The sequence below is a fragment of the Podarcis pityusensis genome (assembly GCF_964106645.2).
Source record: "Podarcis pityusensis genome assembly, chromosome: 10".
In the NCBI taxonomy this organism is placed as follows: domain Eukaryota; kingdom Metazoa; phylum Chordata; class Lepidosauria; order Squamata; family Lacertidae; genus Podarcis; species Podarcis pityusensis.
Window position 1 is genome coordinate 35,403,840 of NC_138035.1, and position 26,966 is coordinate 35,430,805.

Here is a 26,966-nt window from a genome sequence, read left to right on the forward strand (position 1 = left end):
GGGTGTGTTTGTTTTGCCCCCCCCCCCCACCGGGATACTTTCGAGCCTCCGCGGTTGCCTTTCCGTTCTCTCACAGCGAAATAAAGCGGTGAAGTTGTGGAAGAAGAGGAAAAGGCGTAACAGGTTTAAGGCCGAGGCGGAGGAGGAATATACAGTGGTACCTCGGGTTACATACGCTTCAGGTTACAGACTCCGCTAACCCAGAAATAGTGCTTCAGGATGAGAACAGAAATCGGGCTCCGGCGCCGCAGCGGCAGCAGGAGGCCCCATTAGCTAAAGTGGTGCTTCAGGTTAAGAACAGTTTCAGGTTAAGAACGGACCTCCAGAACGAATTAAGTACTTAACCCGAGGTACCACTGTATACGGACTTGGTTCTCTCAGCGGAGTGGTCCATGCAAGTGGGGCAGGATAGCAGACCCATTATTATTAAAATACATACTGAGTGAATGTACCACAAAAACTGTAAAAGGAATTCTGTGTATGTATGTGGACAGTGGTCAAACTTCCCTAAGTTTGTTTGCTTTTTGTATGAGAGTACTAAGTACGTTGAGATATATTTTACTTCTAAGGCAAACATTCTCCCAAGGAGCTCTAAGGCATGTTGGCCCTCAGGCAGTGTATGGTTTCCTATGGAAATGTTAAGGCCTACAAACATGAAGGTTCTGTTGTAGGCGACCATAAGGAGTAAGGACTACCCCAGAGACACCTTAGGGTTGTTTCATCGCCTTTATTTGTCAAGGTTTAGCTTTTTAGGAAGATGAATAGGCAGGATTCATCCAATGGGGTGGGATTCTTCCAATTTTCCCTGTCATTCTTTTATGCTGCAGCTATAGCTTGAATGAATCTATTTGCGTCAGCCATCGGCCATAGCAATAAAACAACAATACGATATACAAAGAATAGAAATAAAAAGTCAATTATATAAAATACGTTTTAGGGTTTTTAATCAATAGTCATATCTTCAAGGGCTCTGGGCTCTCTTCCAGCTTTAAGATTTAAAGTCTTTCAAGTCTTCCAATGAGCTGATGTTCCAAATAAAGGTCTTCCATAGAAAGCAATATCATAGGGTATATTTCACGATTAGTAATCTTTCCCACATCTTCTAATCCACTAGCATACATCTTGAACAAGTTGGTGTTGTGGACAGAGTTACTTCCAAACTGTTTTGTGAGGTAGAACTGTTTATGTACACACACACAAATTGCATGCCTCTTCGTAAGTGTAGAACAGCTCAGGTAAACATAGCAATGGTGTCTGGATGCTTTTCCCTGTCCAGATTGCACCACACCTATGAGCAATGGGTTGTCATTCTGCAATGGGGAAAACAAATTAATCCTTGAACAAAATCCAAGGTGGAAGAGTTGCAGTTTTTTATTTTAAAAAAGCAACACAAGGCCTGTAGCTGATCTGAGCTGTTTCTTTAATAAAATATTTCATGATACTTTTTATTATAAAAATGTTTTAAATTGGTGACTCTTTTTGTTTGACTTGAGCATCTATTGTTGTCCTCTTTTTATTCCCTTTCACAGAAAATAAAAGCATTCCTGCTTAAATCCCTCTTTAATATAATAGATAGGAATTGGTTAAGCAGAGTGTGAAGAAATCTGGAACTAGCCTTCTAGATTTATGATCTAATGTTCTTGTGTTCAGTTACAATACAACCACTATTTTCCAAATAAACTTTGGATTCAAAAGTTTTATTTCATTTTCCTACTAAATATTCTAGCATATTGTTAATTGAAGAAATGTACTTTTATGGATATATTTTCGGTTCAGCCATTTGCATCCAGATTTCAGTTTCTACCAGCATTTGAGTGGCAAAGAATATGAAGGACAAACCCCAATAAGCTACATATATATAAAAATGAATAAAACCTTACATATATATTAATTGACAGTACAGTTTCGTTCTTAAAAAAAACTACATCAGGGTTCCAATCTAAGAAAACTTCCCAGGTCTTTAACATATACAATATAATGTCCATATCTTGTGAACCATTTAAATATCAAATTTCTCTTCACATATACTATGTCCATTTTCTTCATAGTCTTCTCTGGTTACCACCATATCTTCAAAATCGTCATTTTCAGAAATCAGCTTTCCACCTTCCCAGGAATAAGTAATAGGGCTGGAAAGTAAATAAAATAATTGTGTAAACTGTAAAATACAGTTAGTTTACAAAGTTAGTTTAATATTGATTTTCAGTATCAGCTAGTACTACATTATATGACATTAGAATATAAAAATAAGAGTGGGTAACTGTCAGTTGAGAATCCACATTTGTAACTGAAAGGTTACTTACTTCTCTGGCAGAACAACAGAAACATCGTAGTCAGTGGGAGTGAGGCATCGGACCTCAGAGTAAACACGATCCCTGAAGCCGGGGAGATGTGTGTTTCCACCAGTTAAAACAATATTCTTAAAGAAATGTGGTTGCATTTCTATGAAGACCAGAAAGAAACAAGTTATAATTCTACAATAACTTGCTTGATTTTATATAGTTATATTAAGTCTGTAATGAAAAGCATTGGAAGCACTTGCATCGGAGTCTGTAATGAAAAGCACTTGCATTGGAGGCAGTACCTCAGTCACATATTTAAATATTCTTCTAATGCAAATTGCTTACTTCCAAGTTTATGAAGAGGGTGCTAAGTATTCTGGCTCCCAATCAACTTTGGATGCATTAAACTACTTAATTCAGAAGTCTGGATATTGCATAGGTAACTTCAGCAATTTTACAACAGTAACATGTCAAGAAATAGTGTTTATTAAAATTTGATACTGGAGAATTTCTAAAACAGAGGCTTTCAGCCTTTTTGAGTCCGTGGCTCCCTTGACTAACTACATTCTTTCTGCAGCACCCCTGTGGGGCTTAAGAGCCCAGCCTCTCACCCTTTTTCAAACACTCCCTTGAGTGTTTCCTCAGCCTTCTCTCCTCTCCTCAGGGCAGCCACTGCTGCCATCCCTGGTCTCTGAGCTGTTCCCCCCCCCCGCCCACCTCAAAGAGATGTGCCTCCTCACACTGCCCCACAGGGCCTGGAACTTGTCTGTCCATTCCCAACAGCAACGGCTGGTGGACTGGCGGGCTGGGCTCCCTCACCCGTTTGCTTGCTTACTCCAAGGGTGTCTCAGTTCCTGGCAACCAGCACCCCTTTACCAGCCCCAGAGGCACCATTCGCCTGCAGAGCTTGTAGACATGACTGCTGCAACAAACAGCTGTACAAGCCTTTGGGAGGCAGAGATGCAAGAGGGCATCAGAGGAAGGAGGGAAGGAAAAAGGGACAGAAGTCAGTGTTGCCCATAATACCCCTGACCATCCTTCAAGGGTGCCATGGTACACTGGTTGAAAACCACTGTTCTAGACAACTGAGTTTTTGTCCTTGATATGGGAACTTTAGAAGCAAAACAAAAAGTCTAACTATGCAACATGTTCTACAGTTAATTTTGGTAGTTACATTGTTTAAATAAGAATACCTTCCGGCAAGTTCTGAATTGAATAAACAATGGCTTCAGGAATTCCCATTTCTTGAATACCAATATCTGAAGGATGGAAGAGTATCTCTGGAACAGCAAATCGCTCATTTGTAAGACGAAGTATTTGTTCACCAGTTTTGTATTTTCCACTTAACACCATTTCTTCCCTTGGCTAAATCAAACAGATGTGAATTAACACACATGTAATAATGAAACCAGCTTTTAATATCAACATTAATCAGCCACCTTATTTGCATGATTTTTCCCATGTAGTAGCTGGGATCCAAAACCTGTATGGGAATCTGAAACTTGTATATTTCTTCCATACAATTATACCTAGCTATATCAGCACATAATAACATAGAAATTGCAGCCAACATGCTATGACTGAACAGTAAGAGGATGAATCAACAAACGAAAAATGGCAATTCATTTCACATCCCCCCCTCTCTCAATAGAGACTTTATTTTTTTTCTAACTAGGTTGCATAAGTGTTGGAGAACCTTTCATCCTCCAGATGTGTTAATTACCTTGTTTTAAATTTGCATTTTACATCTGACTTCCTCTAATAATGTTTCCTTTTGAAACATTTAATATAATTTTTTATTATCTTTGCTGCATTAAATGTGCATTCCGTAGTTGACCTCCTTTGTAATGTTTTAGTTTCAAAATCTTAAAGGCAATATTTTAATTTCCTGTTAATTATGCTGCTTTGAATATATACTTTATATTGGACTTTCTTCTGTAATGTCTTCTTCTGGATTGTTTTATTTGATGTAGGTTGTAAATGCTTTGAGATATTTTTCTTAAAAATATATGTAAGTATAGAAATGAAATGAAATGAAATGAAGAAGAAGACTATTTTATGCAATTACCTTACAAAACCCTTTTTTTATTGTGCTGAAGTCTGGTAAAACATAGTCCAACATTACTGTATTTTCTTCCCCCTTCAATCTGAAACAGGTTGGAATTCAGAATACATCCTAAGTTAATGATTCTTCAGAGCCACAAAAAAAAAAGTATTTCATTGTAAATAAATAATTAACAATTTACCCTAATATGGGTCTAAGTCCAACTTTCTCAAATGTGGAGACCTCTCAAGAGGAGGCTTTGATGATAACTAAATAAGAAAGCTGCATAGGATAACCTCCTTTTGACTTTTAATCAGTAAGACAGCTCACCACCATGTAAAGCTATTTGGGGTATTCAGTGCATATAGATGTTGAACTTAATAGTGGGACAATCACACCTTGCATGGGGTTTATGTTCTGGGGATGGCAGGAATATGCAAAACTGTGTAAATTCAAACCACCCCCGCATAACTATCCTTGCCAAGCGAGCCTTACCATCATCCCCCACACTCCGGGAAGACAGCTGTTAAGCTCTGCCATGCCTACCGGGCAAGTCCCGCACACTGCATAGGCTTTGGGATGCTCTTGCAAGTTCCTGTGGGACTGTCTGAGTTCCTGTGAGATCTTGCAACAATATGCCAGAACTTGTGTGCGCTCTGCGTTGCATGCAATTTCAACCACATAAGTTAATTGCATATGTAGAGCTTGAAAATGATTTGGAACACTGCAGATGCTTCAGTAATGGAATCAAGACTATAAACCCAAGTCTGGCTGAAATGGGACCTCAAAGATCATTATCCCTGTTTCCAGATATGGGGACATGGGTCAGAACAGCACTCCCTACATGCTCAAAGGCAGTCTTTATAACAACATGTTTCAGAGCTAACCCTTAATGAACCCAAGCTTTCAGGAAAGGAATTTGATATTTAATGTATTCATAGACCACTGTCAACAGAATGGTGGTTTTTTTTACCACAAGGCAATACATAATAAATTCTTCAGGCCATAGACAAAATTACCATTAACTATATTTAGCAGTATTAAAAAAACCCATACTTGGCAGTCTCCATATCCTTGAAAAAGTCTTGGGAAACATAACATACATCTTCTTTCACTTGGTTAATCACATGGGTTTCATCCATAACATGGAGTTGCCTATAATTTTTAAAGAAAATAATGCTACTTTATCTTGTTTTCATTGCTGGTCTGTTATAAGTATTCAATATGAGTATTTATTGAAGCTTAAATGTTATAGTAAAGCTGTTAGATTAATTGTGGAAAACTCACTTAAGCCTTTAATCCTCTGTGGAGTAGGGCATGCTATTAAACCAAAGAACAGTAAGAGGAGGATGAACGTTCTTAACACTGCACTTCTTTGAGTTCTCATTAAGTTGTGATTAGGAACTAATCTGTTAAACCATATGAAGTTCATGGGTTTTAGTAGAAAAAGTTAATAATATTCTCAGACCACTCTTTCTATACAAGAGGAACAAAATTACGTATATAGGAAAGGTACTGTTTGATGGGGCTTTTTTTAAAAAGGAGATTATACATATTGTAATCGTTCAGGAATCCCACCTTTACAGAAGACATTCAGAATTGGCACATGAGTAGTATCTAACACTAAACAGCCCTCTAAATAGAACCAACAAGACCTAAGGATGCAGGGGGATCTTCAGAATAGAAAAGTTCTCACTACTGTTGAGATGGGGGATAGGGGATGGGAAACAAGTGGCCGTGAAATCTAGGTTGAGCAGCTTAACTCACTGTGAGGAACCCAGCTGGTTTTGCCCATCTGTATATTCCCAATGAACTTTCTAGGGTATAGCTTATGAAAGTTTGTGTATACAAAAAGAGGTAGCCCTCACGTTCATGAACCTCGCCCCATTATAGTCTACTCATGTGGCCTAGCATACCCACAGATTCACTCAGATTCTCCATGGAACCAGTGGCATTTGGAAACAACCAACAAGATATGCCAGTAAATTATGGTGCAGTTTCATTACCATACCTAAAACAATTCACAGAATAATTTTACTGCTCATTTTCTGGAGTGTTCCATCTATTTTTCCGATTTAACTTCTGCTGCAATTAATTTATTGCTGGAAAAAAACTAATTTTAAGTATCATTGCATACCTTGCACCATAATCTAGGCAAAGTAAGCCTTCACAGTCCTTCAGCAAACCATGATATCAAAATTTGGTTTCTCTTTTTGCCCTATAAAATAAAATAAACTATATTTTTATTACTGTGAACCAGATAAGATTGTAATAACTTCTAGTTAGTGCTTTACCTGTAAGAGATTATCTCCTTTAGATGATTGGTTAAGAGCTTTCCTCCCACGTTAATCCTAAGAACAAGAAAGATTTTCTTTAATATTTATATTTTAAAAACACTAATACATCTTTTAAAAAATATTTTAAAATATTGGTTTTTTTACCTTATAATGGCCTCCTTCTTCTTTTTACTCCTGCAGTAAGGTACAATGTGTGTAAAAGAATACCCACTGTCTACAATGATGCAACACAGTTCTGATGGGTTATCCCGGAAGTATCTATGGGCACTGAGAGCCCCAGCTGAAAAACAGAGCCATATCATAGTTTCAGATACATTTACTAACACGTGCTTCAGGCAGAGGGCCCTCTCAGCAGTGGTCCTTGTAGAACACCCTCCTATCAGATGTTAAAGAGATAAAGAACTACACAACTTTTAGAAGACATCTGAAGGTAATCCTGTATTGGGAAGTTTTAAATGTTTGACATTATGTTTTTACATGTCTTGGAAGCCACCCAGAGTGGCTGGGAAACCCAGCCAGATGGGAGGTGTATAAATATTATTATTATTATTATTATTATTATTATTATTATTATTTTAAGCAAACAAAAAAAGTGTTGTAGCAATGCCAAACGAAAACATTTTCTCCCCCAAAAATAAACAGTAAGAGGACTTGCCATTCACCATTTACTCTGAGAACTGCTTGGAATTGGTATTCTTCAAACAATATTTCGTTCATGGACTCTTGTATTGAGCTGAAGTTGAAATAAGGTTCTGTGATGATGATATTGGTATCTACAAAATCTACCTATGTAGGAAAATATTTCAAGATTCAGAAGCAATCTTTTTTCTTAAAAAAACGAGTGTATCTAAAATTAGGGTCTGACTATTAATAAATATAAAAAAATTCCTTCCTGTAGCACCTTAAAGACCAACTAAGTTAGTTCTTGGTATAAGCTTTCGTGTGCATGCACACTTCTTCAGACTAACTTAGTTGGTCTTTAAGGTGCTACAGGAAGGAATTTTTTTATTTCGACTATGGCAGACCAACACGGCTACCCATCTGTAACTATTAATAAATATGTTCTTAATAATATGTACAGAGAATATTTCAAAACGCTTCACATAAATTATCTTAATAGTATTTGGAACAGTCTTAGAAAGAGAGGCCAGTAATGCTCCTTTGCTGCAGATGAGAGACTGGGTAAAAGTGGCTTGATGAAGGGTCATCAATGGCTAAGGTGAAATTTGAACTAGGGATTTTCTCCTAACTCACAGCTCACACTTCTTGCCACTGTAGTATAGTAGCTTTCTGTTGTGACAGCAGGAACGCCTACTTGAAAAAAAATTGTAGGTTATACAAAATTTAATAAACCCTACATATTCTTACAGAGGTAACTCTAATGAGTAGGCAAGTGACCAATGGATGAAGTAATTCAAGCTACCCATACACCTGCAAGTAGGCTTCACTGAACTCAGAGGGACTTACTTTTGTGTATACAGGTACAGGAGGGATGTCCAACAGGTTGATCCCTGGGAGCTTTTGGTAGCTCATGGTCGATTGCTGGGTCCCTTTCCAGCCCCCTCTCACAGCCCTCCATTGTTGCAGGATGTGCATAATGGAAGACCTTAGTGTGAGCTTGAATTCTGGTTCAGCAATGTTTTTTCCCTTGTGTTCTATGGAATTCTTTAGAAAACTGAGTGGTAACTTGCAATAAAAAAAACCCCATCCTAAACTATATCCTGAACTCTATAAATGTACTTGCTAAAATGTATCATCCTGTATGCTAAAGACAGTAACCAATAAAAGTCTTGAGTAAACACTGGCTGAGATGGGTTTGCCATGATGCAGCTTGGGATGTAAAATCTGCAGGTGCATAGGGGTAGATCAAACTCCAATTCAGAAAAATACGCAACACTGAGATAAAATACTCTTAAATGAAACAGTAAATGCCCTCATTTGTAGAAATCAAAACACTCACAGTTTAAATTAAAGCTGATGCACAAGCTTCAACTATTAGGTTATGCTGACTTCCTATAAGCAGCCTGCATTCTTATATTCTTCTGGTGCTACCTTCAAGATATAGGAAAGTGTTTAATTACCTGATACATTTCTTTTCCATAAAGATAGTCCCACACTTGTCTTTGAACATCCCAGTTTACCAAGTAGCCCTGTTATTTAAAAAGTAAAGTTACTGCTGTAACCATTTGATATTTGCATAATTTTATACTGTCCTTCAAACTTTCTTTAGCACCCTACTGGAAGAAACCTGATCTCTTGAAGGTGTTTGGATGATTTGACTTCAGTCCTAGAGTAGTATTTTACTCCATGTTATTTGTTTATGATCAGGTATAATAAATACATTATTTAAGACTTTATCCTGACCATTTCTATATATAAGTATATTCCTCTGAAGGCAGTGGGACTTACACCCAAATAAGTGTTAACAGATTTGCAAGTTTAATTTATTATTATTAAGATGCACAGCTAAATACAAACAATAATTTCCATCTAAGGCTTCGTTATATCGAAAGAAATGTTTCCCTCCTCTCTGATTTTAATTACATTAATATTCTTCATGACTATTGTTCAAAAACTACATCTACTCATGCATAAATCTGACTAAACCTTTACTTCTCTTACTGAACCTTAACTGATTCTTGTGTAAAAAGATTTCCATGCTATTTAAATTACCTTCTGGAACGGGAGTATATAAAAAAGTCCAGATGGATCTTTAATTTCATCCAGTTGGTTAGCTGTAAATGTTTTCAGACGAGCAGTCTTTGATCTGAACTGACAGTTTGGAATAACACTGTGGGGAGGGGAAAGAAACCCAGCAGCTTTATACACATTTTTAAAAGTCAATAATGTAAGTGACCAACTAATGCCTGTGGAAAACCCACAAGTGTGACCCAAGCACAAGAGCTCTCTCTCCTCCTGTGGTTTCCAGAAACTAATATTCAGAAACCTTACCTCCTCTCACTTCAGAGGCAGAGCATAGCCATCATAGCTAGAAGCCTTTGAAAACCCTCTCCATGAATTTTTCAAATCCTCCTTTAGGTTAGATTTCCTCCCACCATCTAGGTTGGTGGCCATCCTCCTGGGAGAGTGGATTCCACAGTTAAACTACTTTAACATGTCAATTAGCTGGAAACACCTTTTGTAACCCAGATCTCTCAGAAGTTTGCACACTCCTACACTAGCTGTTTCCAAACAAACCATACTGATTTCATTCTTTCGTTGGATTTAGTACCTGGATTATGTTTTCTGTAATAGCCACTTTTTCACTGGACGCTTGTTTGGACAATTCCCGCACATTTGGAATAATTCCTTAATTCATTCATAACTGCCAGTGAATTGATTACATTCTCACAGATGCCCATATCAAAAAATGCGAGAAAACCCATAGAAGAACCGACTGCCTGTTCCAAAAGAATTTAACTCCATCCAGACCTCAAGCGAATGAGGCTTCTCACCTGACATGAGCGTGACTGTACCCGATCTTGGCATTGTAAGCGCCGTTATCTAACACGAGAGTCGCCATTTTTCTCCATTGGTCCCTCAGCTCCGCCCCATCGGCAAGCCAGCGCTAAATAACCATGCGGCTGAAACGTCTTTAGTCACCACCGGGCGGATCCTCTCTTTCTCGCCTTCTCATTGGTAAAAGGAACTTAGCCCCGTTGAATGATGGGATAGTGGAGGACTTTCCCGACTAAGAGAAAATACTGTAGGGGGAAAGTCATAGAGATAGGAAATAATAGAAGAGCTCTAGATTCCTATGTTTGAGTGTTAGGTGTAGACTTGTAATCTTAGACTAATAGAGTCAGTTTTAATATAAACTCAGACTGCTTCATTCCAGTTTCAAGTTTCAATTAAGTCCATTCAGACAAGAAAGGGGGATGTCTGTTCTTTGAAACTCGGCACTTACGTGGTGTGAAGGGAACATTCTGTTTTGGGGACCTTTTAGGCATGTATCGGGTGAGATGCTCGGATAGCATCAGCGTTCACTTACAATATCTGTATAGCCTTATATTTCCGCATCTATATAATATGCGAGTACTGTGTATAATTATCGTGGAAACCTCTGTAAGGGAAAACTTCAGCCTCCAGCACTTCTGCAATGTAAGGAAAATTATGTCGCTCAGAGCCAGCTCTCGTCATCTGCAATATAGTCCAGTATATAGACGTTTTATTTATTCGCTGCTGATGCACAGACTTCTCCCAAGACATTAAAAAAAAAAAAAAAAGCTTAAAGGAATGTGTGACTGTGTGTCTCATTTTTCACCCATACAAGGCAATCTGGAAAGATTACTCTGTTGCCGAATGCTGGGTCCTTTAAACACGTTTAAACATTTATTAAAGTGGAAGGTCAGAAATTGGATAGTCAAAACGTAGTATATCACTTACACTAGTTATCCCACACTACATAAACAAAATCCTATCTTTTAGTTGAGGGGAGGTATTGTCTTCATACTTTTAAAAATTCTACTATGACTTTTCCCCTTCAGGCTTTTGGATAGTTTGCGGGCTTAAGGTGATTTTATTCAGCTTGACACTTTGCAATTATTTCAGTAGTACTTATTATTCCCGAGTAATTGTAAACAGGATGTGCTCTTGGATTTTGATGGTAATTAGATGCTAAAATTGGTGAGGAGAAAAACAGTATAATGTGGGGAGGGGCAATAGGGAAGGAGTTCTAAATTGCTTTAAGGAGACAGATCATCTATGCACATCATCATTCCCCTCTCATAGCGAATTTGGGTGACAGGGTTCATCGCGAAGAGAGAACTCAGGAAAACAAATCGTGTTTTTGTATTACGCTCCTGATAAACGTTGCAAGTGGACCTGGAAAACAGGTAGTTAAGTGCTATTGTGTAAAAGCTGCCCCTCTTCGTTGCAAAAAAATCCAACAACCACAAAAAACCAACTCCTCAAGATATTTCTCTTTCCCAGCATGGAAAACGGACTTTTGTGAGTGGGGCGGTGAAGCTTCCAGGCCGGCGTGCCCCGCTGCCGTGAAATTATTCCACTAAAGCTTGGATTCAGCGGGCGTCATTCACCGGAGGCAAAAGGTGACTTCGGCGTCAGGCAGCAGCTCCCGGGGAGCCCTTGTGGCTGGATCCTCGCCGCCCTTGCCCGCCGAATCCCGGCCGAGGTTCCAGGCGGGCGGCGCTCCTGGCGCTGGTGCCGCCCTTTCCCCGCCCAGCTCTGCTCAGCGAAAGCCTGTCAGCTGGCGATACTGCATTCAAGATGGCGGCGGGGCCGGAGAGCGGGTGAGCGGGGGCGCCTCCGCTCTCTGGCACAGGACGGCAGGAAGCGCCGGGATGGGTCGAGGAGCGCCGGGTTTCTTTCGGTTTCCCTGAAGCGGGCGGGGGTTGAGGCGCGCTGGCCATGGCGGGCATCATCAAGAAGCAGATCCTGAAGCACCTCTCCAGGTCAGTGAAGTGGGGCGTCGGAGGCGCCCTTGCCGGGGCCGCTCTCAACAGGCTTCTCTGAGGGAAGGGGGCGAAACTGAACCGCCTCGTAATAGTGCCCCGTTTCCCTTTCACCGTGGGGCCGTAGGCGAGGGGTGGGAAAGTCCCCGAGGTTGGGACCTGTTCGTCCCTCTTGTATGTTTTGGAGGCGTTGGGCTACCAGAAAAAACGTATCCCTGACGCGGAGGGTCACTGCGTGTCTGCACCTGAAACTGGGCAGGTGTGTGGGGGGGGTGTGTGGAAACACTCGCCCTGCAGCAGCAAGAAAACTGAGGAGGGGGAGAGTCTTCCTTGGGGGAAAGGAGCGGGTTGGCCGCCCCATCTCACTCTCGCCCCATCCTGCTTCTTGCCGCAGTCGGGAAAGCCCGCACAGGAATCCCTTCCCCTCGCGGCGTTAGAGGAAAGCCGGGCAAAGCGTGGCGGCGCCTGAGCCCCTTCGCCCGTCCCCGCCGGTGCTAAGCGCGCGGCGGCGACAAGGCAACCGAGTCGTAGGTGTCTCGAGAAGGGAGCCGCGCAGGCAGGAGCCCGAGGCAGAAGTGGGTGGATTGTAAATTGTGTTTGACACGTTGCCTGTGGGAGGGGCGAGCGGCAGCTTGGCTGATGTCACCCTGCACATTGTCTGTTGCAGACAGGTCTGGAGACGCCAGATTTGTGTGGGAATGAATGACAAATTGGGGTTGGGGGAAGCTTGGCAAGTTGTGCATCACGGCGGGGCAAAGGAGATGTCTGTCCGGGGTTTTGATTCGGCAAGGCGCACAAAAACAATAAGAAGAAAAATGGTGATTGGAACTGGGTTATGCTGTTTTCGCTGGCCGTTTAAGCAAACCTTTTCAGATATCTCTAATATTTGCTATGCATTTATAATCCATGATGATTTGATTGAGGGATGTGTATTCGCTGTTGCAGTCAAAGGTTGGCACGTTAGGGTCACACACACAAATGAGGCATTGAGGAACACACACAAATGAGGCTATTTGGCTTGTGCTACGAAGAAATGAAGAACTGGGGAACACTCAGAGCAGAATATAAAATCAAAAGCCCTTCCTTACCACATTCAAGAGCATCTTATGGAATCTAAATATTGCATATTAAAGGCAACAGATCTGTGTGGTAGGATTTGGTGTTTTTATTTTCTGCCATCGTCTTGAAGGATGCCCTGATTTTCTGGAAGAGTATTACTGAGCTTTGGTTTCCCAGAGTGTTTGCTTTGCATGCAGAAAACTCCAGTTTCAGTCCCTAGTATCTCTAGTTTAAAAAGGACTCAGTTGGTAAGTGATGGGAAAGAGACTTGGGAGGCTGCTACCAATCGGAGCAAACAGTACTAGGCTAAATGTAGAACTAGACTGATATAATGCAGCCTGCTGTGTATTAACAAGGGATGTTAGCTTATTAAAAAGACTATGAAGTTGTCAAACTAATTAAACATATAATTACTTTAAAAGAAAACAAAACCAAGCAGAGATATTGGAAGTGCAATCCTGCACATGTCTACTCAGAAACAAGTCAGACTGAGCCAGGTAAATAATTAAACGATTGCAGCCTAAAGAGAAAGACAGAGGCCAAAATTTGATCAACTGGGATGGGGGTGGGAATGAGGTATTGTTTTTAAAATGTGTCACATATTCAAGCAAGTTTTGAGTGAGTTTTTTTAACCTTGGGCATTGTCCGAGGGCACATGATACAGCAATGTTGCTGGACTCTGAGGAGGTGTACTTAGAGGAGAGACTGCCAGTGAGCACAATGTATGCTGTTTTGAATTCTATGATGAAAACAAGGTGAAGTATAGCTATCTTTCTGCTACCTCGTAAAACATAAGATGATGGTTCAACCTCTTCCTCCCGTGTGTGCTAACCCTTTTTGCTTTTGTGCGAAAGTATTAGGGGTAAGACTATAAACCACTGATACTGATTTATTCCTGTCGAAAGTAATAGGTAGACATGTATCAACCTTGTAATGTGTAGCTTGGTTCCCTTGCTTTTTGGAGTTTCTACAGACTCTATTCTGTAGTGCATCAATTGTCCTACTTTCATCTCTTCTCTGCATTCCCTAGTCTAGATTATAGGCATGTGTCTGTATGATCTGGAGAGTTCTGCATGTTGACAAGGGATTGCAATTGATTGCCCCAGGCAGCTTTCACCTCTCCTTCTGTGAGCCATGGTCTAAGATTCTTAAGTAATCAAGTGAACAGTGCGCTAGAGCATTTTTGCCTTGATTTCATTTGATCTGCCTAAACAGGTGTTTGCTTGGATTGTTTACACAATACCATGTGTCCTATTTTTAGTTGGGATTAGTGTGCTTTTGTTTTTCATGATTTTTACTTGGGGATAAAGTAGTATAATATTTGTTATTAGTATATGCAAATGTCCTTTGAGATAACAGGGTGTTGCAGTCCCAGCAGTTTTTACACTGACTTCTCTGTGCATTCGCCATTTTCACAACCTACTTTGTTTCCTTCCTTACCTGTCAGCATGGCACAGACTGTACCTTTTCTATCTGGATGTTCTATGGACATTGGACTGTCACAAATAGGTGTATACTCGGATATAGTGAGAAATGTTTTTCAGATTCTGTGTGAAAATGTATACTGTACAGTGATGTGAATGTTAGTCCTAGTTCAAGGTGGGAACAAGTATGCTAATAACTGGTTGGGCATATCCTACCTGTTGTAGAATTCCTGACCAACTACAAATGCAAGCCTTTCTGTTTTTGTTGAACTCTTATAAATGGAGAGATGCAACAAGGAAATAAATGAGGAAGTGAAGGAGACTGGTGTAGAAAGAAGTTCTAACTGATTTGGATTGAAAAACTGCAGTTAAGGATAGAGCTACTCTGTGGCTTAGAATACACAATTACTTTCTTTTTAATTCTTTTCAATGGAATTTGGTGTTCATTCATTTATTTGAAGCATTTTAGCCTACTCTTCAGCTCTCAGATCAGCTTACAGATCAATAAAAAGCCAAGACAAAATTGACTAGAATTATTCTTTTTGGTTTTTACTTTCATTAGATATTATGATCATATCTGAGGCAGGAAGTACTTTTACAAAGTACCTGCCAGAATTAATTTATTTCCTTTTGGTCAGCATAAAGGAAGCAAGACCAAATAATTCATGTTTATTACTTCCTTTAGAATGTACTAATTCATATATATTTTATAGCATATGAGGTAAAAAACACGCTCAGTCTTATTTCCCCCTGTAACTCCTGAACTACATGGTAACAGCATAGCTGTTTGTTGGTGCTGTACTATTTATTTAAGCTTTATAGAATCTAAAATCAGGACTTGGCTTTATCTTCTCCCCACCCACAATTTGAAGCCTTCATTTTAAGCCACTGAGATGAAATAGAAACTTCATTGTAAATTAATTATTACCCAGTGTTGCTTATTAATAATATTGTTATTAGTTATTAAATTTGTATATCGCCCTTCATCCGAAGACCTGCATATGATGAATGGAAAGGGCATTTTGACTGTGTTTACATGTCACTGTTGGAATCCATCCATCTTGGTAGTCAGTGGAAAAGTGCACCTTTGGGGGTCAAGTCAAACTGTTGGAAGGTTACAGTACCTGCTGTGGCTGCAGAGATCGATATGGGAGAGACATGTTTTGTTGCAGCTGGAGGTGTTCAGTTGCGCTGCTGAAGATGCACCATGGCGTTTCTTCTCTCTGTGCTCCTCCCAGTGGTCAACCCTTCTCTGGTCACTGCTATGGATGTACGACTTTACTGTCTGTTTCCAAGCACTGCAGTTGTCTGCAAGGGATTCCCACATAGCAGGGTTGATGTTGCCAGCCTTCATGCCACTTCTGCAGAAATCTTTGTAATGCAGAGTTGGTCTGCCAATGGGCCTCGTGCCTGAAGCCAGCTACCCATAGAGCATGTCCTTCGGGATTCTCACATCTTCCATTCTGTGGACATGACCAAGCTAGCATGGATGTTGCTGAGACAGGAGTGTGAACATGTTGGGAATGTGGGCTTGGGAGTACGCATCTTTGTTTGAGACTCTGACTTGCCCTGTGATGCCCTAAATCTTCCTGATGCAGCACATGTGAAAGGCGTTGTGGTGTTGCTGGTGGTGGTTGTAAGTTGCCCACAACTCACTTCCATAAAGCAGTGTGCTCAACACGCAAGCCTGGTAGACCTTCATCTTGGTATTGAACATTAGCATCATATTCTCCCATACCCTTTTGGAGAGATGAGCCATTGCCGTAGATGCCTTGCCAATACGCTTGTCATTGTAATCCATTACTAAAAGTTTGCCATGAATGTGCCGATGGCTTCTGATTTGTCCCTCCATTAGGGAGAGCAGGAGCAACAAACCATGATCTCTGCCATATGACTATGGTAATCGGGGATTGTAGATTGGGAAAATTGACAGTGGCGTGTTTTGAGGATTTAAATGAGTTCTCAGTAGAACAGAGTGTTGCTAGTGTGTCAGTGCACTCATGTACAAGAAACCATAAGGGAATTAGCAATACTATTCTTTAGATCTTTGCTGGAGATTGTACTCTACAGACTGGATTGCATTGGCTGTGATCACTTTGCTTAGCTTGGGAAGTCTAGGATTGACCAATATTAGTGTAACTGCTCCAGAGAGTGAGCAATAAACAAAGTGAAGTTGCAGTTGTAAAACAATTATAATAATCCATGAAAGCACATTGAGGTTTACTAGAGGTTAATGGCTCTGCAGCTTGAAACACTCAGAGACTTAGAGTAGAAGGGGTTAATAATGTGGGAGTTTTGCAGTTAAACCTATTAATGCATATCTATGCTGGTTAGTAAATGATCACAGAGCTGTAAATTTTTAGAGAAGGGACAGTTAATGCTCCCTCACCTTCGTGGTGGGAGGTTGTGTTGTTTATTTCTGTTCCTTTCTCTCTCCTCTTCCTTTTGAACCATGTAAACAGAGCAGACATCTGAGACTGGGACTTCAGATTCAGACCACATGTTTGAGACTAATTTATGTATTTTGAAACCAAGAATACCTTGCCTGTGTTGTTTCTGCTGTAGCATTGAAGGATGCATGAGTGAGACTTGTGATTACTGTAAGTAAAGCACTGAAACGTACTTAAGGTGGTAGACTATTCACTCCGAGAGTGGTAGAGGCAGCCCCCACCCCCGAATTTAAAGGTCTAACAACTTATATTTCCTGTGCTTTGCAAATGCTGCACAGATCTATGCTTTAATTCTGCTAGGGGCTATTTTGGCTAAAGAGTAAGCCAATTCCCACGTGCTTTTTAAATTCAGACAGTCACTTTTTCTTTGTAGTTCCCCCTCATGTGGGACTTCAGAATTAATTGGTATTCACCAGTTATTTATTTCCCAACAAATAATTCATTATACAGGCTGGCTAACCCCACCTTCTTATTTAATTACTGTTGCACATGGGGCAGGACAGGGGCCTACAGGTGGAAACTTGCCATAAACGTAAGTAGGAGGCTGAGCCTTTCAGACTTGGCTGCAAATGGAACTGGGAAGGACAATAAGGTTGCAACTTTCCCAAAGAGTAGCAAATTGGAAAATAAAGAAAATAGGAAGAAGCAAAAGAATCAAGACATTAATATTTATCTGTCCCGTGCTTACAGAAAACTGGAGAAATGAAAAACTTGAACTTCACTATAACTTAAGGGGAGTACTGTTAAATATAGGCTAGGAATCCATGTTTGATATCAGACATGGTTTATTTTGGGGCTGTTGGGAGAGATCAGTATGTGGCTCTCTTTACATAAAGAATTTTAATCAGCAAGTCTTGTAGAATTATAGGATCCCCTAATCCACCACAGTTCTCAGCATGTTAGTGTACTTTACCCCCTTCATTAAGCTTTCCTCGTGTTTAATTTTAATTTTGATTCCAGTTAAAATGTAGAAATCCTCTTCTAGGAAGATACTGGTGGATGCCTTTCCATTGAAGAATTTAGAGGCAAGGAAAGAACTGAGCTAATTTTTTTCTAGGAGAAGAGAGAAGGAAGACAGATGCTGTGGCCATCTACACGTGGGGGTGGTAGAGTGTCTGAAAAAGCACAGCATGGGGCAGCTTTCTAATGTAGCTCCCAAGGCCTGAAAAAAATGGGGGTGCAATGTGTACCCAGTTATAGGATAAACTTACTGGTGAACTGGCTGTGAATCTAAAAGGACTTAGTACAAAGATCCAGGCTTGGACATGAGTACCTGATGATGCAAAAGACACTTTTTCATGGACCATGTTTAGATAAATAAATGTGCTACCTCCATAAGATGTTGGCCATGTGATGAGACTTACATTCCAAGTTGACAGGATTACTGCATATCTGTACTTCCGGCAGGCTAATCAGCTTTTCTCCCATCTCCATTTGGTTCTTTGCATTCCTTCAATTTCTATTTGTGTGTTCTCCTTGTTTGCCTCTTATAAGACTTAAGAGTTCAGGGCTGTGTTGCTTTTTTGGCTTTCCCTCATTCTAGTTTCAGAGCCATATCTTTACCTAAACATCGAATTGAGATGTTGTGGGTATGCCTTTGAACTACTGATTTTTGAAGCTGTGTAGCATTCAAAAGGATATTGTATTACTGAAAATTGGCACAGGATCCGTTTCAGTCAATGAATCTGTTTTCAATTCTCAATGCTTCATATTCCATCACTAGAATTCTGTCAGCTCTCTGTCTCTCTGCTTGTTCACTGTTTCTTCATTAATCAGGTGCTCATTGTTGGAACTTTTCTTTTGTTAGTCTACTTTCCCATTTTCCCCCCTGTTTCAGATCATTTCTTATTTCTGCTTTTGAGCTTCCTCTGTGAGGCAAACATTAATATTTTTCCTCCCCCCCCCCCCTTTCATTACTGCTCTGATTTATTTTGGGCTATAGCTCTTTTCTCACTTGTGTTGGCATCAGCAGTCACTTGGGAGGGTAAAATCTCCTGGACCCCTATAGGTTCACTGGCACTTTCTGCTAACAGATTATCCTTCCATAAATAGCATCCTTGATATCCTCTGTTAAAATCTATTCCTTCTCTCTTTTCAATTAGGGTAACTATTCCTGTAATCTCTTTTTTCCTTCCAAAGAAAACATCTCAGTGTTTGGCAGCACCTGAGGATGACAAAGCAGCCAGGCTTTAAATGAATTGCTATATACCTACTACAGTAATTGGAGATTGCTGGGAAAAGCTTTTTCACAACTGAGGAAAAGTCTGAGAGGAAGATGAATGATTTTTGGAGAGGTTGGCAGGGAAGAGAACTTAAGGGTTTTGAGAAGACAGGATGGAAAATTTATGTGAAAGTGTAAAATGTTGTAACTAAAAGTAATACACCCAGAGATCAGAATCTGACTAAAATTAGGTTTCAATAACATAATTTAGGCTTTGCTTTAGGGATGGCATAGTAGTCAAATACTGTCAATAAGCTATTGAATATTTGACAGCGACTAAATAGTCAAAAAATATCATTAGGTAGTTTTTCTCTTTTAATTCATCAAAGTTTCATTTGTTGTCAAGAGCAGACATAACTCCCATTTTTGCAGCAGTTGGGGGTAAACTTAACTGCCTAGGGGACATTCAGATATAGGCTACTGGCTATTACAGCAGACATCTCCAAGAGGAGCACAAGCCATTATCAGTGGCAAGTCTTTGTCAGGCATAGTCTGTTAATAGTCACTTAGCCTAGGTAAATGAACCATTTTAAACTGAAAGGGAAAAGTAGAGTTATATTCAAATATGAACTTCAGACTTCTTGTTGTAGTCAAGAGACAAACCACGTTGGTGTCTTCTGATGTTTTGATATTTACTGTAGTTGATTGTGCCCAAAGCTGCTTTGCACAAATAAAATCCCATTAGATATATTTTTTAATTTTGTATACAGTATGTTTAGATGTTTTATGTGTTCATCAATTGTAAGCTGAGTAATTGCTTTGTTGTGAAATAACTGCAGTGTTGATATTCTGTTTTAGGTTCACCAAAAACCTGTCACCTGACAAAATCAACTTGAGCACACTAAAAGGTGAAGGTCAGCTAACAAATTTAGAGCTTGATGAAGAAGTGCTTCAGAATATGCTGGATCTTCCCACTTGGCTTGCCATCAACAAAGTCTTTTGCAATAAAGCATCTATTAGGGTGAGTAAGTGATTTTCCTGGCACAGGAATAAAGACCAGTTTGCCACAGTGGATTGGAGGACATTTGGTTAATAGGATGACTTCTCCTTCTGGATGGGATAGGCAGAGTCCTCAGAAGTCTTTAGCTTCCTCTTCCAGGGGGAGGAGCCGGATTGGTCCAGACTGAATCAGATCAGATCAGGATTTACAAATTGTTTTGTACAAATAAAAATTGGGGTGGAGGGACTCGATAGCCCCAGTAGCTTCTTCTGCCCATATAGCTGTATGGTGTCTGTTTCCTCCCTTCTCTTTTGCAGGTGTTTATTCCCCCCCCCCCCGTTGCTTTTTTATTTGCTGTGTCCTTTTTCTAGAGCTATGGTGCTGGCAATGGACAGAATAGTACATAACATGGTCACTATCCATTAGAGGATGGAGGGTGCATGTGGGGATGTGAAAACCAAGATATACTATAATCTGTAGTAATTTGTGGATTAGGAAAATGTCTGTGTCAAAAAACGGAAGTGCATTCACTATCAAATATAGGTGAGATTATAAGCACCCTTGCTTCTAACAGTGGTGATTACTTTGTCTGTGAATTAAATTATAGGCATACAACAGTTTTTTGTTTAGTTTGCATATCTCTGGATAAGATTAACACCATGTTAGCTTCAGAAGCTAGGTGAAGGGAATTCCTCCCCTCCACATGCATATATATTGCATACATGTATGTACACCTACATGGACACACAGTCTCTTGACATATGTAGTAAAGTGTATGGAACTGATCCTTACTGAATCAGATTTGTGTGTCCTTTTTGGTTTCCTTAATTTGAGTGTCACATTCATTTTGTTTTGACTTCATTTGGTAAGTTTGCAAACACTTCAGTCCTCATGAACAAGAAGAGGCAAGTTTGGTTTTAGGCTTGCAGAAAGGTATAAATGAGACATTTAATTTTTATGTGTATTGTTATATGCAACATGAGATTTCACATTTGCTTTGAGCATTTTCAAAACAGATTGGTGATGATGCCATATTTTCTTTAATGATTTTGTTTTTATTTTATCTTGCAGATACCATGGACAAAATTGAAAACACATCCAATCTGTTTGGTGAGTATGGAATTCAGCTTCCCAAATTAACTATGTTAGAATGGTGATGCATTTGTAATTTCCTTGCAATCATACTGAAATCACTAAGCAATAGCTAGCGGAGAGAAGAACATTTTGCCATTACTGGCAATACAAATACAGGGTTGTATCCAATGAAGTTGTTCTGTTCAGCTGAGGACTTATTTCCTTGTCTTTTGTGCCAGGCCCCCCAAATCTTCCCCAGAGGGTTGGGGGAAAACCCAGAACAGATATAGGGAGCTTGTGGAAGGAGAAGAAATCCCATTGTGCACACCGAAGGCCTTGTACAAAGAGGACAATGTGATTGGATACAACCCATTGCATTTTACATGATTCTAAAGTGTTATAAAGCCAAATAGTTTCTGAAATGTTTTGTCATGTACCGTATTTTCATGTGCTCTCATTCTAAGTTTTAATTCTGCGAGATGGCTTTAAATTAGTCACTGAATGTAAAACATTTCAATTGTTCTAAATTTCTCTTGCATATCTAAAGTCACTGGATAAAGTAATAATGGAAATGAGTACATGTGAAGAACCACGCCCTCCTAATGGACCATCGCCTATAGCAACTGCATCAGGGCAAAGGTCAGTCATAATTTAAATGCTGCAATAGAATCAAGCATTACATATGTAGGCAGTGCTGAGGAAAACAAGCTGAATAGGCTTATATATAGTTGTTAATTGAAATTGGGCTAAATGGCAGATCTGCTTGAGAAGGGCTGGGTTAGGTTAGTTAGATTTGTAGAATAAAGGTAATCAAAGCCCAGTTTATGCATGTGATCCTAGTGCTTGTCTTTTCCATGTGGTCCCCACTGTGTAAAGGATCACATGGAGAGACCATGGTGTGAAGTAGGCTACATGCAAGTATAGCCCACAGAGGCCAGGAGTGATTTCCATAACTGTGTTTGCATTTTTACAAGTCACTGTGACTACTGGAAAATGCTGTTAGTCAGTAGTCCACATGTTATCTGTTTCATGCTCACATTTCTTGAAGCGACCCAAAGATTATATGTAGAAATAGGCACCTATTTCTCATGTGTGTCTTCTCTGTAAGTGATAAAAAGACCCCGCCTCTTCCTTTATCAGCTTCACATTGCACTTACAAAGCTTTGGAGAGAATTAAATATAGCTTGTAACGTCGTCTGTAGGAGGGGGAAACAGCCTTGCTATGACTCTACATACACAAAGGGGCCTTATTGAACTATAATAGTGTTTGGGGATTGTGGTGGTGTACAATAAAAGGCAAACCGGTATATGGCTCTTTCATATCTCTCCACCCACCCCTGCAAATGGCTCAGTGTGAAGGAATGTAGTTCGTGGTGTTTTGTCCCAAATGCTTAGGATGCATTGCAGTGTGGCAAAGAACATCATATCTATTATCTCACCTACTTTTTCAAGGTGATCTTCCTGTAGTTCTAGTTTGGCACTCAATTACAGAAGCAAAAACAAGGGTGTTGATTCTAGGTCTATATAGTCCCAGATAATGATCTGTTCTAAGTTCTTCTTTTATTGGTCTCTGAGCGATTTCAGTGCTAGTTTTATCTTCATTTGAAGTAGTTGTTAAATCTATGTTGAAATTCTGTTTTAAATTCTTGCATTTTATTTCACCAGCGGATATGGTTTTGCTGAAAAAGTTGTAGAAGGAATATCTGTTTCTGTAAACTCCATTATAATCCGAATTGGAGCAAAAGCATTCAATGCTTCATTTGAACTCTCCCAGTTGAGAATATATAGTGTAAATGCAAACTGGGAACATGGTGATCTAAGGTTTACTCGATTACAAGAATCTCAGCGTGGAGAGGTAAGGCTGACTTTGAATTTAGAACAAGCTATTTTATTCTCTCTTTTCTCTTTCTGTAACTAGTGTATTTTCTTTTATACAAAGAAAAAACCCACATTACAGAATCCACATTCCTATTGTAGCATTGTCTAATCAATAATATTAGCCTGGTTATTTTGCTTTAATTTTACCATTAAACCTACATCATTTTAATAGCAACGTGCCGTATTGAGGCCCCTGTCACCATTATGGCACGGCCTTGAGTTGGCATAGTTGCTGCTGACTTTGTTTGCATACTTGGCATATGACTCATTATTTCTGGCCCTTGCTAAACATGATAAGTGAAGTGTAAGTGGGGTGGAAGGCTTTTGTGGACCTTAGCCAGTCTACTGGAAACCATATCATGTCTAAAGAACAATTCCTATGCATGGTTTTAAAAGTGCATATACGTACAGTTGCAGGGATATGGAGCAGGATACAGCCAAGTATGAATGACAGTCCTTCAGCTATTAGTTATTTGCTACTGATAAACATAGATACCATAATATCTTCCTTTATGCTTATACAGTGAAAAAATGTGCTCAGGCGAGGATTTATCTATGAAACTAAAGAATAGTAATTGACATTACCTTTTTAAAATAGGCATGTCCCTTGCTTTGTGTCTGAAAGTGAAACCATGCCTTTGAATTAAATGTATATTTTGAAATGCATAATATGTGTTTAGTATAAACATTCAGAAATATACTGTGTTTCACCAAGCATAACTATAATGGTAAAAAGGGACTTTTTAGAACCAAAGAAAGCTGGTTCTTCCTGCCCTAGTTCCATTGACTTCAACAGGCCTTAGACATTATTAACTTGGCCCAACCTGCAAAATATAGGTTTGACTATTATATATCTGACCCATTTAAAGTTTATACAAACCTTTTCAAATAAAATAACGGAAGAAGTTTTGGATGCTTGATGTCAATTTCTTTTTCTTTGATTTATGAGATTATTCTTCCAGGTAAGTTGCAAATTTAAATAGAAACCTTTTTTTGTTCAACAATTAAAGTATGAAGGGTAGAAAATTGAACCCAAGTTCAGATGTGACAAGTCAACAGGCCTGTGGGATCTAGGGAAGCAAGTCTGCCTTTTTACAGTTCTCAAATAGATATTTTAAATCAGGGTACGTGTGTTTTATTTTAGGTACTGACATTTAAAGAAATCAACTGGCAGATGATCAGAATAGAAGCAGATGCTATCCAAAGCTCTCAGCATGAAATCATGAGTGCTCCAGTTCGCCTCATTACTAACCAGTCCAAAATCCGGGTCACACTTAAAAGAAGGGTAATACTGCTTTGTGATGATTTTGTATATTCCTTAATGATGGCAAAGGTGATGGAGAGATTCTGCAAAAATTGTGTATATTTATGTTCAGCATTAGATGTGTTTAACATTCTAATCCATTTGACATGAAATGGGTAGAAATTTTAGTTAAAACATAGAAGATTATTGTACAAGCAGGATCCACAATTATGCTGACATGTTTGAGCTAGCACCATTTTCTTCTGGTGAGATATCCTGCCTTTCTCTGAGCTTGGAGAGGAAAAGAACCACCTCTAGAGCGAGAGAGAGAGAGCGCTTGCTGCTTTATGGATTTCCAAGGCTTATGTTGGGCCCTGGAGGTCCCCTAAGCACCTTGTTTGTAGTACCTCTCATACCCAACATGATTACAGGATTACATGATTACAGGAATGAGGGGCAGGATTACTGATGAGCACAAGGTTTGATTAGCTAGTGGTCCAAGACTTCCTAAAGCTTGTAGTCCTTTATTCACAGGTATACTCATTTGTGCTTGTTAAGTCATAGATAATGGAGGATATTAATCTTCCATACTTGCAATAATTTTCTACTATCATGAAAAACAAAGTCTTGCCAACAGGTGCCAACATTGGATGTCATCAGAATGAAGAGGTTAGCTTTCAATTTTCAGATTATAATGTATCACAAGGTTTATTATATATATTTATTTTCTATTGTGTTGTATGGTTCATTTTGTTAATTGCCTTGAGCATGCTAATGGTAGGCTTGTCATACGTAAATAAAATCTCTGACATGTCCTGGTTTTCGGCGTCGGGGGAATTTTGCCAGGAAACAGCGCTAAAACTCTAAAAGCTTAAAAAGGGTTTGTTAAAAAAAGTCAGGAATTTTACTTTTTAAATATGACAATCCTAGCTAATGGGAAGTTGGGGTATAGATTTAATAATGAGAGGCATTGTTTTGCCTCTAACTCTAAAATATTTCCCCCCTGAAATTTCTTGGGACAATTTGATTAGGTATATATTTGTTAAATTAAGCTCCTGAAAAATACTTGTGTAAATTAATAATGCAAATTCCAGCTTGCCTCTACTCTTACTGCACTGCTAATAAAAGGTCACTCTCAGCAGGAGTATAAAAGAACAAAAATAATTGAACAAAGGTTCCTGCTTTATGCCATGACTACGGTTAAGTCTTGCTTTGTGTTCTGCTTAAAAATCATTGACTGTAGTCCCAAATCTTGATATAAAATATATTCTATCAAAATCAATGTTACCAATATTCCAATTTTACTTTTTCTCTTCACAACAGTTAAAGGATTGCAATGTGGTGTCATCTAAACTGATTCTAATACTAGATGACTTGCTGTGGGTTCTAACTGATTCCCAGTTGAAAGCTATGGTCCAATACGCTAAGTCTCTTAGTGAAGCTATTGAAAAATCAGCTGAGCAGAGACAAAGTCTAGCTTCTGAACCCACACAGGTAAGGAAAGCAATCATTATTGTGGCTTAATATTAGTAGGTATATTTTCAGGTAATGTTTGTCTTATCTAATGGGACTCAAACACATAATTTTAGCCTCAGAAATTTTGCCTGCATGGGGCTTCTGAGTGAATATGTACAGTACTGCACAGTTAAGATTGTGTTAGGATCTATTGGTAGCCCTAGGAGTAACAGTCTTGTATGTATTTGTAGTATTCTCTCTGCCTCTAAATTATATTATGCATAGTAAAGCTTTTATCCTTGGGGGGGGGAATCAAATGCTGCTTTAAAAAAATGATATTCCCTTTAATGAAATTTTGCACTTACAAATTACTCCCATGAAGTAATACAGTAATTACAAATTATTGGCCAGGCAAGAGAGGAAGGAGCTTCCAAATAACAGGGTGATTGTGTGGGAGAAGTTTGGTATCTGTCCCACATGTTTATCAGTATATGACTAAGAAACAAGTATGAAAAGAAATGCTTTTAGATTTGTTGAAAGCACCTAACTTTTTAGTTTGGATAGCAGTGAAATGTCATACACCCTTGATGATTAAAGGTGTGTTTCAGATGCTACATTTGAAAGCTTGCCTTAACATGAAAACATTAAGCATTTATGGGAATTCTTTTAACTCTGAGATTTTTTCCCCAGTGCTTTGTGGTGAGGCTCTTGCTAAAGTTATATATTTGAATGTTTCCAGAGTTCTGCTCCTGCATCCAGTTCTCAGCAGGTGAAAACACAGCAGTCCTCAGCCACTAGTGATCAAAATGATGCAATTGTGAAATTATTCAATGATTTTGATGTTAAGGAAACTTCTTATCATCTAGCAATTTCCCACTTGGACCTGCATATATGTGATGATATTCACGCTAAGGAAAAGGGTAAGTGTTTTGTGTGTTTCTTTTACGCTGTTTAACATTGCTAGTCTTTTGTTATGGCTGTCAGAAGATAGATTGCAGTATATTACTAGTCAATTGTGTTCATACACTTTCAGGTTTACGCAATATTTGTTGAATGCTAATTGGTCCTCAATAGCACAGAGCATGAAATGTGCATTGATATAGTCACGTTTCCCTATAGGTATTCATAGTGAAGCAGTTTGAGACTTCCCAAGAAGGGAAGCATGTTGTCTTAAAAGTTGCCATC

The 26,966-nt window shown here is 39.3% G+C and overlaps 2 protein-coding genes across 3 annotated transcripts in view; one reads left to right on the plus strand and one right to left on the minus strand.

Moving 5' to 3' along the window:
- Positions 1 to 1,681: 1,681 nt before the first annotated feature.
- ACTR6 (actin related protein 6) lies at positions 1,682 to 10,298 on the minus strand. The gene is made up of 11 exons (XM_081022538.1): positions 10,079 to 10,298; positions 9,297 to 9,414; positions 8,705 to 8,773; positions 7,286 to 7,409; positions 6,768 to 6,903; positions 6,621 to 6,677; positions 5,383 to 5,481; positions 4,351 to 4,429; positions 3,476 to 3,647; positions 2,304 to 2,442; positions 1,682 to 2,129 (listed from the first exon to the last, which is right to left on the minus strand). The coding sequence occupies exons 1-11, from the start codon at positions 10,144 to 10,146 to the stop codon at positions 2,000 to 2,002; spliced, it is 1,191 nt and encodes a 396-aa protein (XP_080878664.1). The 5' UTR covers positions 10,147 to 10,298; the 3' UTR covers positions 1,682 to 1,999.
- A 1,478-nt stretch (positions 10,299 to 11,776) lies between these two features.
- The window catches only part of BLTP3B (bridge-like lipid transfer protein family member 3B), a 33,234-nt gene continuing 18,044 nt past the window's right edge, over positions 11,777 to 26,966 (plus strand). The window contains exons 1-8 of one of the 2 annotated variants that reach the window (XM_081022462.1): positions 11,777 to 12,037; positions 19,990 to 20,152; positions 21,203 to 21,241; positions 21,753 to 21,844; positions 22,871 to 23,060; positions 24,228 to 24,368; positions 25,650 to 25,820; positions 26,521 to 26,701. In XM_081022462.1, coding sequence (XP_080878588.1) covers positions 11,994 to 12,037; positions 19,990 to 20,152; positions 21,203 to 21,241; positions 21,753 to 21,844; positions 22,871 to 23,060; positions 24,228 to 24,368; positions 25,650 to 25,820; positions 26,521 to 26,701 — 1,021 coding nt within the window. In that variant the 5' untranslated portion in view covers positions 11,777 to 11,993. The remainder of the gene's footprint in view (positions 12,038 to 19,989; positions 20,153 to 21,202; positions 21,242 to 21,752; positions 21,845 to 22,870; positions 23,061 to 24,227; positions 24,369 to 25,649; positions 25,821 to 26,520; positions 26,702 to 26,966) is intronic. The other variant, XM_081022461.1, reaches the window with a different exon arrangement.

Bases quoted from the DNA above. Each gene is read 5' to 3' on its own strand.
- ACTR6 (XM_081022538.1), bottom strand. From the start codon at position 10,146: ATGGCGACTCTCGTGTTAGATAACGGCGCTTACAATGCCAAGATCGGG. The intron at 9,415-10,078 runs GTGAGAAGCCTC...CCCTCCCCACAG, and splicing joins TACAGTCACGCTCATGTCAG to TGTTATTCCAAACTGTCAGT. The intron at 4,430-5,382 runs GTATGGGTTTTT...AACCTGTTTCAG, and splicing joins AAGGATATGGAGACTGCCAA to ATTGAAGGGGGAAGAAAATA.